At 38.2% G+C, this 15536-nt stretch overlaps 1 protein-coding gene across 9 annotated transcripts in view; it reads right to left on the reverse strand.

Annotated features, from left to right (window-relative positions):
* The window catches only part of dab2ipb (DAB2 interacting protein b), a 215355-nt gene that overhangs the window by 116533 nt on the left and 83286 nt on the right, over nucleotides 1-15536 (reverse strand). For 6 of the 9 annotated variants that reach the window (XM_084745330.1, XM_084745333.1, XM_084745328.1 and 3 more), the window contains one exon: nucleotides 9145-9266. In XM_084745330.1, the coding sequence (XP_084601456.1) occupies nucleotides 9145-9266 (122 nt within the window). The remainder of the gene's footprint in view (nucleotides 1-9144; nucleotides 9267-15536) is intronic. The other 3 variants (XM_084745329.1, XM_084745335.1, XM_084745332.1) reach the window with 1 other exon arrangement.

The raw sequence follows: 15536 nt of genomic DNA on the forward strand, positions 1-15536 counted from the left end.
AATGAAACTAAATGAGGGGTAAAGTGAGGAGAAAAGTACAGCAAATGAGTGACAAGGTCGCCAGCGGATCAGGGCTCAGCCGAGCACAGCAACAGCCGCAGACAGAATTAAGCCAGAGCTGAAACAAAAGATGGTCAAATATAGCAGAATGAAATTTGTTGCTCCCTGTGGTTTACATTCCATATGACATCTTCATTACATATTAGAGCTGTCACAACGTCAGATTTTCACTACACGATTACTGTGGCAAAAAGAATTCAAAATAATGATCTTATCATGATATCTATAGAAAATAAATAATGCTATCAGTCAAAATTATCTTTGACTTTGATCTACTTATTGTGCGTTTTGTATTTTTTTGGTTGTTAATTGACTACACTCAAAATAAAAGTGTTGAGGGGTGGAGAGAGTCTGTATCCAAAACTGTACAAAAGAGTATAAAAAGTGCAATTACACTTAATGGATAGGAGCCTGTGTGTGTGTGTGTGTGTGTGTGTGTGTGTGTGTGTGTGTGTGTGTGTGTGTGTGTGTGTGTGGTTGGGAGAGGCAGAAAAAACAAGAACGGAAAGACAGGGAAATGATTTATAGTTCCTGTGAAATGATTAGAGAAGTACCTACTGGTTACATGCTTCCTGTCAACAGACAGCTAGGGAGGGACTTGTCACAGACACTGAATGATGTTTACAGTAGCCGACAGCACAGTGCACTAGCAGCAAGTAACCTAAAGCTATCTGTCCATCAGTTGGCTCTGGAATCAAATCACTGAGAGTTGAAGCTGTGCAATCAGAGGACATCAGAGCGGAAACCAAAAAAATACGATCTAGCTTCAACCAAATCAGTAAATAAAGTTAGAAAGTTGTGTTGTTGTTTTTGTACAGTGAAGCCCAGCCATCAGTCCACTCCACTCCACCAGTGAGTCCACAACAGTTTTGAAATATTTTCCTGAAAAAGACAAAGTCTAAAATATCAATAAAATACCCATGACTATCTACAAAACATTTTTTTTGTCATTGTTGGACCAGATACTGGTGTACAACATGGGAACTTTAGCAGAATACAGTTTGTTTAAAGGACCAGTGTGTAAGATTTAGTGGCATCTAGTGGTTAGCTTGCACACTGCAAACACCACCTGCATCCAAATGAGTAGGAGAACCTAAGGTGGGCAGGAAACACACACAAAACATGAAAGGCTGGATGAGTTTTCCAACGATTTTTCACACTTTGATTTGAACTGTAGGTTATGAAAAAAGTCTCAAATTTCAAGGTTCTATTCAAGTCCACTAAATATTTCTTTTAACCCTACTTGAAATAATTTGGCATTGGTTTAATGTATTGTGTGTGCTTATTTTGGCTCAAAAACAGTTTTTGTTATCTAAAAGCTGCTACAAGGAACTTCATATTTTGTTGATTTTGGGGCCCCTGTGGACAAAAGCAGTAGTGTTTCCCCCATAATGAGAACAAAATACAACAGCAAAAATAGTTATCTAAATAAAAATCTCTTCCAGCTTCTTTTTAACTGGCTAAAATATGACTCACTGTAACTTTGCCTGAGAAAATGAAGACAAAGGCTTGTGTCATCTGATTTCAAGGAGAAGCCGACCTTGTGGCAGAAATTCAGAATAAGTGTATAAAAATAGCCGATCTTCTTACAAAAGGTCTTGTTAACTTATGTAGGTCATGTAGAGGCATCAGTATTAAACAGAGACAGTTTCATAACCAGTTAAAAACTCATTGTAGTAGCTTTAAATGAATATTGTCTATCACATTACAAGTAAGAGGACATTCTGCTTAATTCCACAGATTTTTCATTCTGGATCACTGCTGAAGAAATAGGCAGATTCTGTTTGGGCCTGCTGGTCTTTGCTTAGCGTATGTTTCTATATGACACCAGTCATTACAAATCAAGGAAACAATGCCTGACATTTCCTGACAACTGAAAAAACCTACGTGTAAAAAGCTTGACCTCTACCAATTATACCTCACTGTATGCTATCCGTTCTTAAAGCAACATGGCCAGCATGCACAACAATGAAAACTGATACCTAACGAGGTGTCATACATCATGTCAATTTTCTATTGTGTGGTAAAGAAATGCATACATTAACACATAGGAATACATTTCCCCTGTGACCTTGGCTGAAAAATACCTATAAATATCAATGCATGCATGAAAAGAAACTGCTTGAATGCAGGACATTGAGGTGCCTCCATTAATTAATTTCCCTTTGGTCATCAATATTATTGGTTTTGCTGTACTGTCTGTCCCTTTACGTTTCATTTTGCAAACACCTACTTCTACACCGAAACATGATAAGGCTATTACAGGCAGTGCAACCTGACAGGGGGCATTACAGTGTCACACGTTAGCGTGAATTTCAATGAGCTCTTTAATTATTCCACATTTCTATGGTTGACAGCTAATTAGTGGAAGGAGGGGATGGAATAATCTGATTCAACACGCATCCACGAAGGGGAGGAGAGGCTGCTTTTCACCAACCCTCCAGCCCTGTCTTATTGTACTACTGTAGCTCCAAAGGGAATTTGATGCTTGTGGAAATACGACTAATGTTTATTCAGGGAAAAATGACTGAGCACTAAGCTCTTTTACAGCAATGCCCTGACTTCACATTCAAACGGGCTGAAAGAATATATGTATGATTATAACAATATCAACAATAAAATGACAAAAAAAAAGACAAAAAAAAAAACAGATAAAACAAATACCGGGTAGAAATGTCTGGCAAGAGTAAAATACGGCAATAAAAACAGAAGAAAATTACAAAAAAGGGAAATAACAAATAACAAGTCTAACAAGAATAAAAACAATAAAATGTAGGAAGTCAATTAAAAAACAATAGACAACAACTGTATCATCTGGTAGACACTTTAAATGATCTACACAGAATAACACATATCTGTCCAATTTCAGTGCCTCTTGTAATCTATTCCATTTATTCGGTGCAATAAACTAAAAGCTACTATACCAAGTTCAGTATTGATCTGAGGGGTTTTAAGGGGTATGAATCCCTGTGAGCTTGTATGATGACATATGAATTTGGTGTTTTAAAACGGAAGTGAGGTAGAAGGGTAGCTTGCCTAGCTATCCCTAAAATGGGGCAGTGTACCTTTTATTATTTAGAGAAGACCAGCCCATATTTTGATATAATTTGCACTGATGGATTCTAAAAGTATCCCCAGTGATAATACATACGAGCACTGGGTGACTGAATGATTTCAGTGTGCATGTGGCAGTGTGCATGTATACAGTATCAGCATGATCTATGATTGACGTTATAGTTGACTGAACATTCTGTCATCATTCTGTTTTCTAAAGAGAAGCATGACTGGATCCTGTACAGCTCACCCAGTTTAACTCTCACTTTCTGTGCGAGTTCATGCATGTGTGTTTTACATGACAGCTTATCACTGAGCCAACTGCCCAGGTATTTATAATCTGCGATATGTTCAATTTGGGCCCCATTCAAAGAATGAACACTGTAGGTGTAACAGTCAAACGTCCTTGACTTTATAAACTGCATAAATTTAGTCTTGTGCTGACCATACACAAGAGGGTTTTGAAAAGACTTCTAAAAGACTTTGGGTTGACATTCTCTCACATCTAAAGACAATTTGTCATAAGTATCAGTTACTAGTTACAGACTAAGATTTTATAAAGACTAGAGATCCTGCAGGGTCAGTATTTACAAGACTACAACTAGATTATTTTGGTCCTGTCCCCAGTCTTGCATTTTTTGTCAAGCTGTATGTACATTTATTTCCCAATATCTTGATTTTCAATTTTCAATGTTCTATATTAATGATCCCCTGACATTATTATTAAGTTCTGTTCTGTTGTATGTCAGTGTTGCAGTTTGTCAATGAAAGGTTTTAAAAATATATACATAACAAAATGAATAAATAAAACAGTTATGTTGGTTACAGCAACAGTTTAGCTGCCATATAAAAGCCAAATAGTCATAAAACTTACTACAGGAACAAAGAGAGGGAGAAGATCAAATGAACTATTCACACATATACAAGATCAAAATAACTGTTTAAGTATTTACCATATCAAACTAATTATTTCTACGATTGGGACAATGGGACTCCAGCAAGACTCTCATGATTTGACGTAGACATTAGAAATTTCCCTGCAACAGAGAGAGATTACCTCCACAGTTGTTAGGTGTAAGGCCAACATTAGACTCATTTAAAAACAGTCAGATTTTTATGCACACCGACAATTCAACACTGCTTGTTCCACAAATAGCACATAAGCATGAAGAGTCATGTCATTGGCATAAAATGAGCTTTACATTTTTCTACTTAGGCACAGATATCACTAATATACAAAGTAAACAACAATGGGCCTAAAACTGAAAATTGTGGCAATTTTTTTTTTTTCTTACCACCTCTGACTTCAACCATGAAACATCTACTCACTGTGTTCTATCAGAGAAGTAGTCCTGAAATCAATTTAAGGAACATGTTTGTTCTATTTACCATCTAATGTTTACAGTAAATGTGTGTTAGTTCATCTCTGTACATGCCAGTTTGTGTGTGAGGGAGCATAAAAGGCTTGCATACTTGATTGTAATCTCAGCCTGTCCAAGCTCATTAAATCAGCACTAAGAGGACATCTCAATTTTATCGCTCTGCTTTTTTTAGTTGTTTTTTTTTTTTTTTTTTTTCCCATGAAATTAAAGCAAATGCTTGCAACAAGTTAATTCTATTCCCTTGGCTTGGCAATTCCAGGCTTCCCTAATGGGGCCTGATAGAATCAGTGCCTGGACAATCAGCAGGGTGTTCCCTGTTTCCACATCAACCTCTCTTGTCCCCCCTCTAGCACAACCTGATGAAAACAAGAGACATACCTGTCCAATTAGACCCCCCGCTATTATCAGAGAGGACAGGGGGGACGTAGGGAGGATGGGAGTCAGGGAGAGATTGGATAAGGAGCTAAGTCACAATTGAGAATCAATCCAGTCAGCTAGTGCAATCAGCGGGACATGGACGTGACAGACTTAGATAAGGTTTGTTTGTCTGCTTTTTAAACAAGTGCTGAATAAGAGAAACTAGCAAGTTGTAACATTTATATTTAAGGTATGCAATCTTCTAGTATTTCTGAATTGGCTGAGGAAGATTAGGCTTTGGAGAGATTTTATTTTTCTCCAAAGCCTACTGGTGAGAAATTGTTTTTGAGAAGTGCTGGAGGATGTGCTTATGTATGTGTATGTGTATGTGTGTGTGTGTGTGTGTGTGTGTGTGTGTGTGTGTGTGTGTGCGTGTGTGTGTGTGTGCAGACACTGAACCCAGCCTCTGCAAAGAACATGAGAGAAAAACATTTTGACAGATTTAGCTCAAGGCCTAGGAGGGGTACTTTAGATGTCACCACAACTCTTTTCACTGAAGGGAGGAAAGTGAGGGTTTGTCATTGCTGAAAGTGATGGAGATGCAGGAGAGAAGGACGAGAACACGACCTCCTGTCTGTATGTCTTCATGTTTGCATCCTACATGTGTTTGTGTGCCATTATGCCTGTATCCAGTCCATCCATCTATATGGAGCCTGTTCAGACCTGTTAACGTGCATCCTGGGTGTTCCAGTCACAAGTGGGCAGCTCTAAATACAGGTGTGAACGCACCCAAGATGCATTGACCACATTCTTTTAGCTGCATATTTAATATGTCCTGGGCCACACCAGACTGCTTTCTCAACTGATGTCTTTTAAGTCCACCATTTCATTGATTGTCATTGATGCAAATTATATGTTTGGGCTCTCTTACCCTCAGCGGATGTTTGTGAACACACTAGTTACTCCAGACTCCCTTAAAAAACTCATGCAAAGTGCCCTGTGCTGAGGTAGAAGGCTAACTGCAGAAAGTGACTTTCTTTACTGGTTAAGATATTTTATGGCAAAAGGGATACATTATTTTCTGTAGATGCTTTTCTTTGCAAAAGGGAGTCCGAACCTTCACCCTGATGGCAGTAGCTGAAAGTGGTGATATTAGGAATGGCTGTGGTTGTCTAAGATTTTGCCATTTAACTACTGGCACTGCTTTGTCATGATAATAGGACATTTGTTTGCAGCCTGTAATCGTCCTGCCTATTTAAACTATTTTGGAAAGCTTTGTCTTGCTTTTGACACTTCAAAATTTGAAATGTGCACAAGCACAACACACTCTGGATGGCTACTACTATTGGACCACTGGTTAAAAAAAACATGTTTTACAAATGTGTTTATTTGCATACAGAGTGAGGAAGTCAAAGTGCTCCGGCGAATCTTCAATAACTCATGCCTTCTGGTAAATTTGACCAAAAAATAGATTATGTTGCAGGCAGAGACATTTTGTGGTGTGCTGGGATGCACATTTCTACTTTGTCTAACTCTGTCATTAATGCATTTCTTGGTCATCAGTAATGTGAAAAATATCAGATTTCTTGCATCCTGCTCATAGTTACAATAAAGTAAATAAAACAATATATAGGAGTTTAGTGTGGTGCTGAAAAAAAGAATAAACAATAGTCAAATTGTATTGAACAGCCAAATGGACAGTGATGGACACTGAACTGACAAAATAGCACTTGTGCTGCTTTGCATATAGAACAAGGAGATCTGATCACAAGTGATTACTCGAAACACTTCTGGAGACATACTGTAATGCCAGTTGTGAACTCACATATTCTGAGCTGTCCACTCATGATCTTATCCAGGAGATACCAGGCCTGAAGAGGCTCATACTGTGTATTAGGCCTTCCTCCACTGTATTAATTTTATCTATCAGTTTGATCTATCAACAAAATATGATCAACAAAAATCTAGTCATCTTATTTGTTTACTGGTTTGTATTCAACAAAAATTGATGACTAAAGTGGGGAACTTAGTTGGCTGTGCTACCACTGATCATCAGAAGGGGGCAGTATAAGGAAAAGTGCAGGGAAGGGTCAAACAATGTCTGCTGAAGCTCCCTTTGTTCAAGAAGTCACTGCTGCTTCACAATGAGCTCACAGAAGTAAGTTAAGTGGTCATGTGATTGAGACAGGATAACTTTTCTGCAGTGTTCGTCTTCTCCCTGTCCTCCCTTGAGAATACAAGGAGCTGCTTAAGAGACACTTAATCAATATTTAGCCCCTCTATCTGACCTTTTCTGTCTTCTACAAGCTTTTTATTTCTCTTTTCTTTCTTATATCTCTCTATAGCCACTCATTGATTCAAGTCCCAATGACTCAATTCACATTCTGTCTGTTAAAAATTAGTTTAAAGTAGGAAAGTAGTAGGAAATCAGTCAGGAAGACAGAAATAGAGCAAACACACACAGTATGTAACTATTCTGAATCCATGGAAACATCATTTCCACTTCTTTATATGAACAGATGAGAGTTCAGCAATCTGGGTCATCAAGCTGTGGTAATTTTACATGCGTTACTCCTAAAAAAAAGTTCATGAAACACTTTATTCTCACTCTGCAGGTGGTCCAACACCATTTGGTGTAGCCTATTTGGTTTTTCATTTACTGTGGGCTTTTACTAAGCCTCAGAGGCATCTCAGTTTGTTTTTTGTAGAGACTGAACACTACCTTTAAAACTTTGAAGACTGAAAATGGATGGTGATAAAAAAAAAAAAAAAAGACATCAAAAGGAGAAAATAAAAGAAATGAGTCTTTTCTATGAATATAATGTGTTACAGCCCTTAAAGGGTTAGTTCAGATTATTTGAAGTGTGGCTGTATGCATGAGGTAGTTAGAGTAGATGCCTCAGTTTGGAAAATCAGAGAGGAGTTCCAGCACGGAAGCACAGCAATATACTGCTGTGGACAGGGTCAGCAACAAAAGGTATTTTTGCCTCCTAAAAAAAATTGATATCAGTTTATCTGTACACTATATTTGAATATTTTCACTGCTTTACTTTGTCATCAGACAACTTTTTCTGACAGGAAAGGGTTGTAATATCCAAATATCCATGCCTCGATCTGTTAGTTTATTTGTGTCACTGAATGACTTTGGTGAATACAAACTATTTTTTCACACACAGAAGTCCCAAAATAACACAAACAAACTTAACAGATTGATGCAGTGGTAGACCAGCAGCTTCCGTGTTATGCAGGATAAAATTACTGATTTCATACCTACAGTTTAGAGAGACCAATACTGCGCTGCTATAGTGGTGGTTTCCTGTCAAGAAAGGCTGTCTGACAGGAAAGTAAAGCTGTAAAGATATTCAGAATTTAGCATGCGCTAAAACTGATATAGATTTTTAGGTGGACCTTTTCAAGTGATATCTTATACAACCCTACAACAAATAATCTGAACTGTCGCTTAAAAAGGACATCAAGAAGCAGAAAATGAGAGAAATTAATACATCTTTTTTATATACAGAATAATTATAATGTCGTTTAGCCCTTAACTTGGCTCATTAGTGTGCCTGTGACACCTTTATAAAGGCTGAAAGTCAACATGAAGTTGGAGAGTTGTTTATGAGAGACTGAGTGCTCGTGGCCCTGCTGTCCTAACATCTACTGTTTACAGTTCACCTCCAGGTCGTCATCTCCCCACTCATTATTTATTAATGGAAATATGCGGCGCTAATTGCTAATTAGCTTTAAATTGATGACTCATAGCAGAATTTTTTGCTTCATTAACCGGCTGTTTATCTATTGAATTAAACATGGCAGAAAGCATACCCAATTTGAATTAGAGCAAGATGACAGACAAAGGACTGATGTGTGTGTGTTTGACAGAGAGGAGGAGACAGTTTGCTTAAGAGAGAGCGGGTGACTGAGTCGTGCGTGCACAGGTGTGGGAGTGTGAGTGTCGGCTTACATAAAGTATGTTAAAATTATTCAGTGAAATGCAATGAAAAATCACACAGGATGTAAAAAAGGCAGTGGAGGATGGTGTGCTGAACATCAACCCACGATGTGTAGATGTGTGATGTGTAGACGCCAAACATCAAAGGCCCCATTCCAACATTTGATGTAAATGACTTTCAGATTGGCATGGGTCCATCTGGACACCAGACCAACCCTCTGAAGACATTGATCTACAGCTAAGAGCCTCCTCAGGCAAACTAAGGTGGAGACAGACACAAAACCAGAGGGTAAGACAAATAGAGAAGTCAGAGACAAAACATAAAAAAAACAAACTCACAGTACTCACGGTGACGCGGAACGGTGTGGCAGCAGTGGACGTAGCCTCCATGGTGGGTGTGGTTTTGTCCGAGGAACTGCCTGGCATGCTGCGTCGGCGTCCTGTCCTCTCTGGAGGAGACTCTGGAAACAGGGAGAGAAAAAGTGTGAAATTGATCTTTAAATTAAATACGACTATTCTCTTTGTTGACAAGAGTAAAATAAGAAGATCAATAGAGCTCCTGTTTTTGCCTGTTAACTATGGAGCTAAAGCCACAAGATGCTTAGCTTAGCTTAGTGAAAAGACTGAAAGTAAGGGGAAACAGCTAGTTTGGCTCTCTCTATAGTAAAAAAATAAATAAATAAACAAATAAATTCACCAATCAGTACCTCTAAAGCTCCCAACAAACAAGATACAATTTAGTGAGCTTTGGACTCAGCCAGGCATCTAGTCTTAATGTGGAGCTAAGCTAAGCTAACTCTAGTTCTAGCTTCATATTTAGCTTACAGGCATGTGTGAATAAATCTTCCCTCCTAATGCTCAGCAAGAAAACAGTAAGGTGTATTTAACAAAATTTCAAACTAGAGTCCTACTCCTTACATTTCCAGTCCTATAAAGCACATCATGTGTTATCACTCTTAAAATTCCCAGTTTACTTGACTGATCTGCCTCCATGCTTTCTGAAGAATTAAGTGCACCAAAGGGAGGTTCACAGAAAGGTAGTGGAAAACACTGAAACCTGGGTTCAATTCAGTTTAATTAAGTTTTTTTATGGGTGAAACGTACTTAACCATGACAAACCCTAGGCTATCAACTTTAAAGTATTCAACATGTGTTTGTGCACTTGAGATCAAAGACAAATGCCATATGAGAACACGCAAAAATAGCTAAGAGTTTACGGCTGCATCATGTTAACACTGGACTGTATTGTATTACCCATCAATGTATCAATGAGTCCATTCAGGGAGTATAAGGCTGCTGTTCTTCCTTCCTGATTTTTCCCATCCTCACCGAACTTCTCTGTTATCTTTTTTATCAAGTGTGTGCCTTGTGTGAAAGAGCTCTGGAGACAAAGGCTGTGCATGTATGTGGAAACAGCAGATCTGGACATGTCCGAGAGGAATGTGAGTGATGTTGAGCATGCATGCCTCCGCAGCTTTCAGCTAGCCACCACTGCTAATTACTAGCTCTTAGGTACAGAACAAATTCCATGTGTTAGCCAGTTGATGAACTTATTTAGACCACCCTGTCCTGTTCTGATGACACTAACATGAAACAGAAAATGTCTATAACTAGGTCAGATACACTGATCTAATCTTCTGAAACACATGCAGCCATTGCGTCACTGACACTGTGCTAGATTATTTAAACGAGCTCTTTGACTGTATGCAATACTGGAATCTAATGAAATTAGTGTTAAGTATGCGTGGCAGTGTGACTGTAATGAGGATGAAACTGCATTATGAAGCAAATCCTCCTCCTCTTCTCTCTCTATCACATACACACTACACTGTACTATATACAGTAAGTATGTATTAGGAGCAATCACCATTTTATTGGGAATTCCCTGCTGACTGCTGATCTAATCATCTTCAGATTTGGTAAAATTTCTAGACTCTTAAAGTTACCAAACCTTGGTTACCATAAATGGTCATAATTCTTCATCACCTCAGCATACCAAATTTTGGTGTTTTTATGCCTCTGTGTTGGCAACAGCCGGCTGAGGCATTATGTTTTCATATGTCATATGTCAGAGATCAAAGGTCAAGGTCACCGTGATCTCATGCCTGTCCTATTCTTGTGAATGAGAGAAGTAGAGAAGCTGAGTAAATTTTGTTACATCTGGCACAAACATTTTATTTTGGTGATCAAAGGTCAAAGGTCAATATGACCTCATGTCCATTCCATTCTTATGGTTGTGCTGTCTCTGGATAACCTGAGGGAATTTCTAAAAATTTGGTAGAAATGTTCATGTGGACTCAAGGAGGAAGTGATTAGAAGTTGGTGGTCAAATGTCTGTAACTTCATATTCATTCCATTTTTGTGAACACAACACCTCAAGAACACCTGAAGGGAATTTCCTCAACTTTGTTACAAACATCCACTTAGACTCACAAAATTGTTTTTTGGGCACAACTCAAGAATTAATGTGCTAAGTGTCAATGACAACATTTCACACAAACATCTAATAGGATAAAATGATGTGAAGTGATGATGTTTTATACCCAAAAAGGTCAAAGGTCAACTTCACTGTGACATCATAATGTGCAGCTCTCTATCAGTTCTCTGTGCTCCTCTTTAAAAAACAGTCTCTAAGTCAAGACGGCATGTTTCTGACTGGAATCATACATGTCAATCTAGTGATAACTTCCATCTGGCAAAAAAAAAAAAAAAAACACTTCATACTTTCAAAGTCCTTACTACATATATCATATGAGTCTAGACAGACATGGATGCTAACAGCAACTTGACTGTTTTTTGGAGCCGTACAACCACATGGCAGCAATTCTAGTTTTTGATATAATAGTTACTCGTATCTCCTGTTTTCTTAATCAGCATTTTTCAGGCATAGGGAAATAAGAGGTTGCCACCTCCATCAAATTTCATGCTGCCTCCAGCTCTCGACAAAACTCTGATGGAAAAACACTGTTGCATTCACAAAACCTTCAATAAATTATAAATGCTCATTGTGCGTTATTTAAACTGCTGTATTGCCAAACTTGAATGAATATTATTCTAGTGTTAGGCTATACAGTATACTATCATACTACCACACTGTAGACACCTTGGTCTTTTATTTGACAGCAACCTTAATTTAAAGAGCCACATCAAATCTGTACTACACTTTGACAACTCCGAAAAACTTTCTAAAAAATTTAGCTATTCATGCTCACCAAAAACCTTGAAACAGTCATTCATGCTTTTATTTTGTCACAACTATATTACTGCAATTCTCTTTTCTCTGTCTGCAGCAAAAATATTCTCTTCTCGCTACAACTCATCTAAAATGCAGCAGCCAGGATTTTAACAGGATAGCACATTACTCTCATCTTGTTGTTTTCTTGTTGTTTTAGAGTTGATTTGAAGATTTTATTCATGACGTTTACAGCCCAGTGCAGTTCGGTCCTAAGATGCATTTCTGACCTTTAAATCCACCATGTGCTCCCACAAGCCCTTAGGTCTTCAAATGCTTCTCTCCTAGTGGTTCCCAAATCTAAACTACTTAAAAACAAAGGTGACAGAACATTTGCCATCAGGGCCCCCTGACTCTGGAACAGCCTGTCAGAAGACATTAGGATGGCTAAGTCTATCTCCTCTTTCTCTCCTCAATTTTTAAAGATTTATTAACGTCACATTTGGACGTGTTTGCCGACTTCCTCCTCACTCTCTTACGTATCCAACGTATTGCATGTTTTCCTGAAAGTCATAGCTACTAACCAGCAGGAAATGCACCATTACCTTGAACAAATTATGGATTTCTTAAGGTTTGAACATTGTTAGAAACACTTTTATTTAATGTTATAATATTATACTTATACCCTGTAACAGGGCCACATTTGTAAATGAAAGGAAAAGCTTTTCTGTTATATTTATGTTTAATGATATGACAAGATGACCCCTGTCAACTATACATGAAAACAACAGTTTATGTTTGATTGTTTGTCGTTAAATGTGTAATTTAAGACATTAGCTTTTATGTTATATTGCTTTTAATGTTAAACAGGGGCAACTTTATTATTGTTACTTTTTTTTTAAGATAAAATATTCTTTAACCTGATAACTGCAATTTTTAGAATTCCACAATATGTTGCTTGTAAAAAGCATTTTCTTGGAACAGTTGAAGAAATGGTGCACATGATCAGGATGGTTCCACCCTGTTAATTTAAGACTAATCTCTTACAGTAAAATGTGATGTGATTTTGGACATTAAATGACACTACAGAACAGAAACTGACACCACCAACTACTGATTTTTTGTATCAATTTCCGTTTTAACTTTTCACTCTAGAGTTTGCAACTAAACAAAGGACAAAGGCATGAATTTGCATATTTTGGGATAAATGCTAGCCTCAACTAAATGAGGACTGTAGTAATTAAACACAGCAATGATTTTCCAAAATTTGTTGGACCAAATTTTGTGCCAAAACTATTTGTGCCTAATATGAAATTTGCATATGGAGCATCTCTAATAAGCCACACACACCAAGTACACACACTTGGAGTTTGCTGTGTTTGTCAGCGATATGCTTTCTATTAGCTTGTCAAGCTGAGCTGTGCTAAATTAGCTGTCTGCTGTTTAACAGGCCGGTTGACTGAATTAGTGCACACTATAATTGAGGAACGAATGGGGGAATAGCACTTCCCGCTGTGCAGAGCACTGTCTCACAGCCCAACCCACATAATTCTCAGCCTAACATTAACATAAACACAGTCCGCAACAACAAACAGCAGACAAACAACAACAGGCTCTGACACAGAGCAGACGTCCTCTGTTGCTAAATCAAATCTCTATAATTGAAAACCGGAACCATCTGGATCCTCTGAGCAGTGGTCCTTTGCTCTGTGCAGGTCAGGAGGATTTGATTTTAAACTGCCTTAGTCTCTGTGTCACAGAGAAGGTTTAAGACTATCTTGGTTTTTGTCTTCAGAGGTGAGATATTTTTGGAGATAGAGAGAAGATATTTGCATTAGCTCCATTTAACATCCCTGTATCAGTACATGGAAGGACTCAAGACGCAGGAGGTGAGTGATGAAAGGTGGTCCATATCTGAAGCAAATTTCAAGTCAAGACAAAATGCAACAATTTCAGGTCTCTGAATGTGTTGAATTATTTCAATGCAAGGTCAATTATGACTCTTTTCTACTGAAGGTTTTATATTTGTAAAACTGTCCTAGACCCCAGAAAAATCCTTAGCTGACTCAAGTCTGGCCGGACCTGCAGCTCAGAGTAGTGGGGGAGCGTTTGTGTTTACACTGCTGGCAACAAACAAGCTCAGCAGAAAGCCTCTCAGTAAACATGGCCAGACCAGGACGAACACTGGAGACCCAACTCTTTAAAGTAAAATTCTGGCCATATCTCCATATCTACACTGTACCTTAAAAGCTCACATTATGGTATTTTCAAGTTTCAAGTCAATTCTTCAACATTAAGCCATGACCACATATACGTACAATGTATTACTGACAGTTTCTCCATTTGTAGCAGGTTGGCAGAGCTGCTCTTGTCATATGCTGATGTTTGTTCCATGCATAAAATGAATGGGCTCATTAGTGTCTCACAATAATGTTTGTCTGGACTTGGCAACACTCTAAGAGTGTCTAGTGGAGTTTTTCCAACATCCGGCACTTTGTCTGTGTCACTTCAGTTGTCTCATTGAGTGGCAGCTCTGGATACAATATTATAATTGCCGTCTAGAAATACTAAAAATGCATTATGACTCTAAATGATGTCAGAATATGAATGCGTGGGGAAGTGGCCACATAAACCTGCTCAATCCATTATCATGGTGCAACATTTAATGAAAACTGGTATAATAAGACAATGTTTCAAAAACAAACAAGAAAAAACTTGCCTGTCTCACTTCAACAACAAATATGCTGGCATTTAAATACCTGTTGCCATGACAACAAGGGTATTTAATCCTTTTAAATCTAAAAGTCATTCATGGACAAACAGGGCTGATAAGGTAATCATGACCATTGACTGAATTAAATCAGTGGTGTGAATTTCTGTTTCTCTTAAATTATTTCTGTGCTCAACTTCACTGGATTCACCCCTCCAGTCCTCTTAATTTCTTAACGGAAATCTCCCCACTTGAACACAGCTGGCTGCTGCGAGTGCTCAGGGGAACGCTCGCACACACAAACACACACACACACACACACACCATTTAGTTGTGAACTAATTGCTGTATGAAACTGCAGTGTGTGCCTCCACATGTTTTCACCATCTGCATGTAATGTATCTCTACAAATGCATGGAAAATCCTCTTTTGCCATAACCCACTGCCGTGACTGACTCTAACCCCCCTAACCAACGGCAAACAGTAAACAGACATTTGTGCTCAATAAAACTTCAATTAAAACACAAATTCCAAACTGAAGTAAATGATCAAAGAGCTGTTTGTATACATGTGGTAGCTGGTTTCAGGTTGTTAACACGTCCTGTGTGTTTAAAGTGGTTGATTAAAGGAATAGTTAGGATTATTTTGAGAAGGGTTGTATGATGTAGTTATTCATAATCAATGTATTACCTACAGTAGATGTCAATAGACACACCCCAGTTCAGAGAGGCAAAGATGGGAACCAGCATGGGTCAGAAAGTCCATCTCTCCAAACCAGCCAAACTGCATTTTTACATTTGGTTGCTGGTCTACTGTTGCTTTAATCTGTTAGTCTGTTGTTTGCTCCAA

Source organism: Lutjanus erythropterus, chromosome 20 (genome assembly GCF_056507025.1).
Source record: "Lutjanus erythropterus isolate fLutEry1 chromosome 20, fLutEry1.hap2, whole genome shotgun sequence".
Classification (NCBI taxonomy): domain Eukaryota; kingdom Metazoa; phylum Chordata; class Actinopteri; order Lutjaniformes; family Lutjanidae; genus Lutjanus; species Lutjanus erythropterus.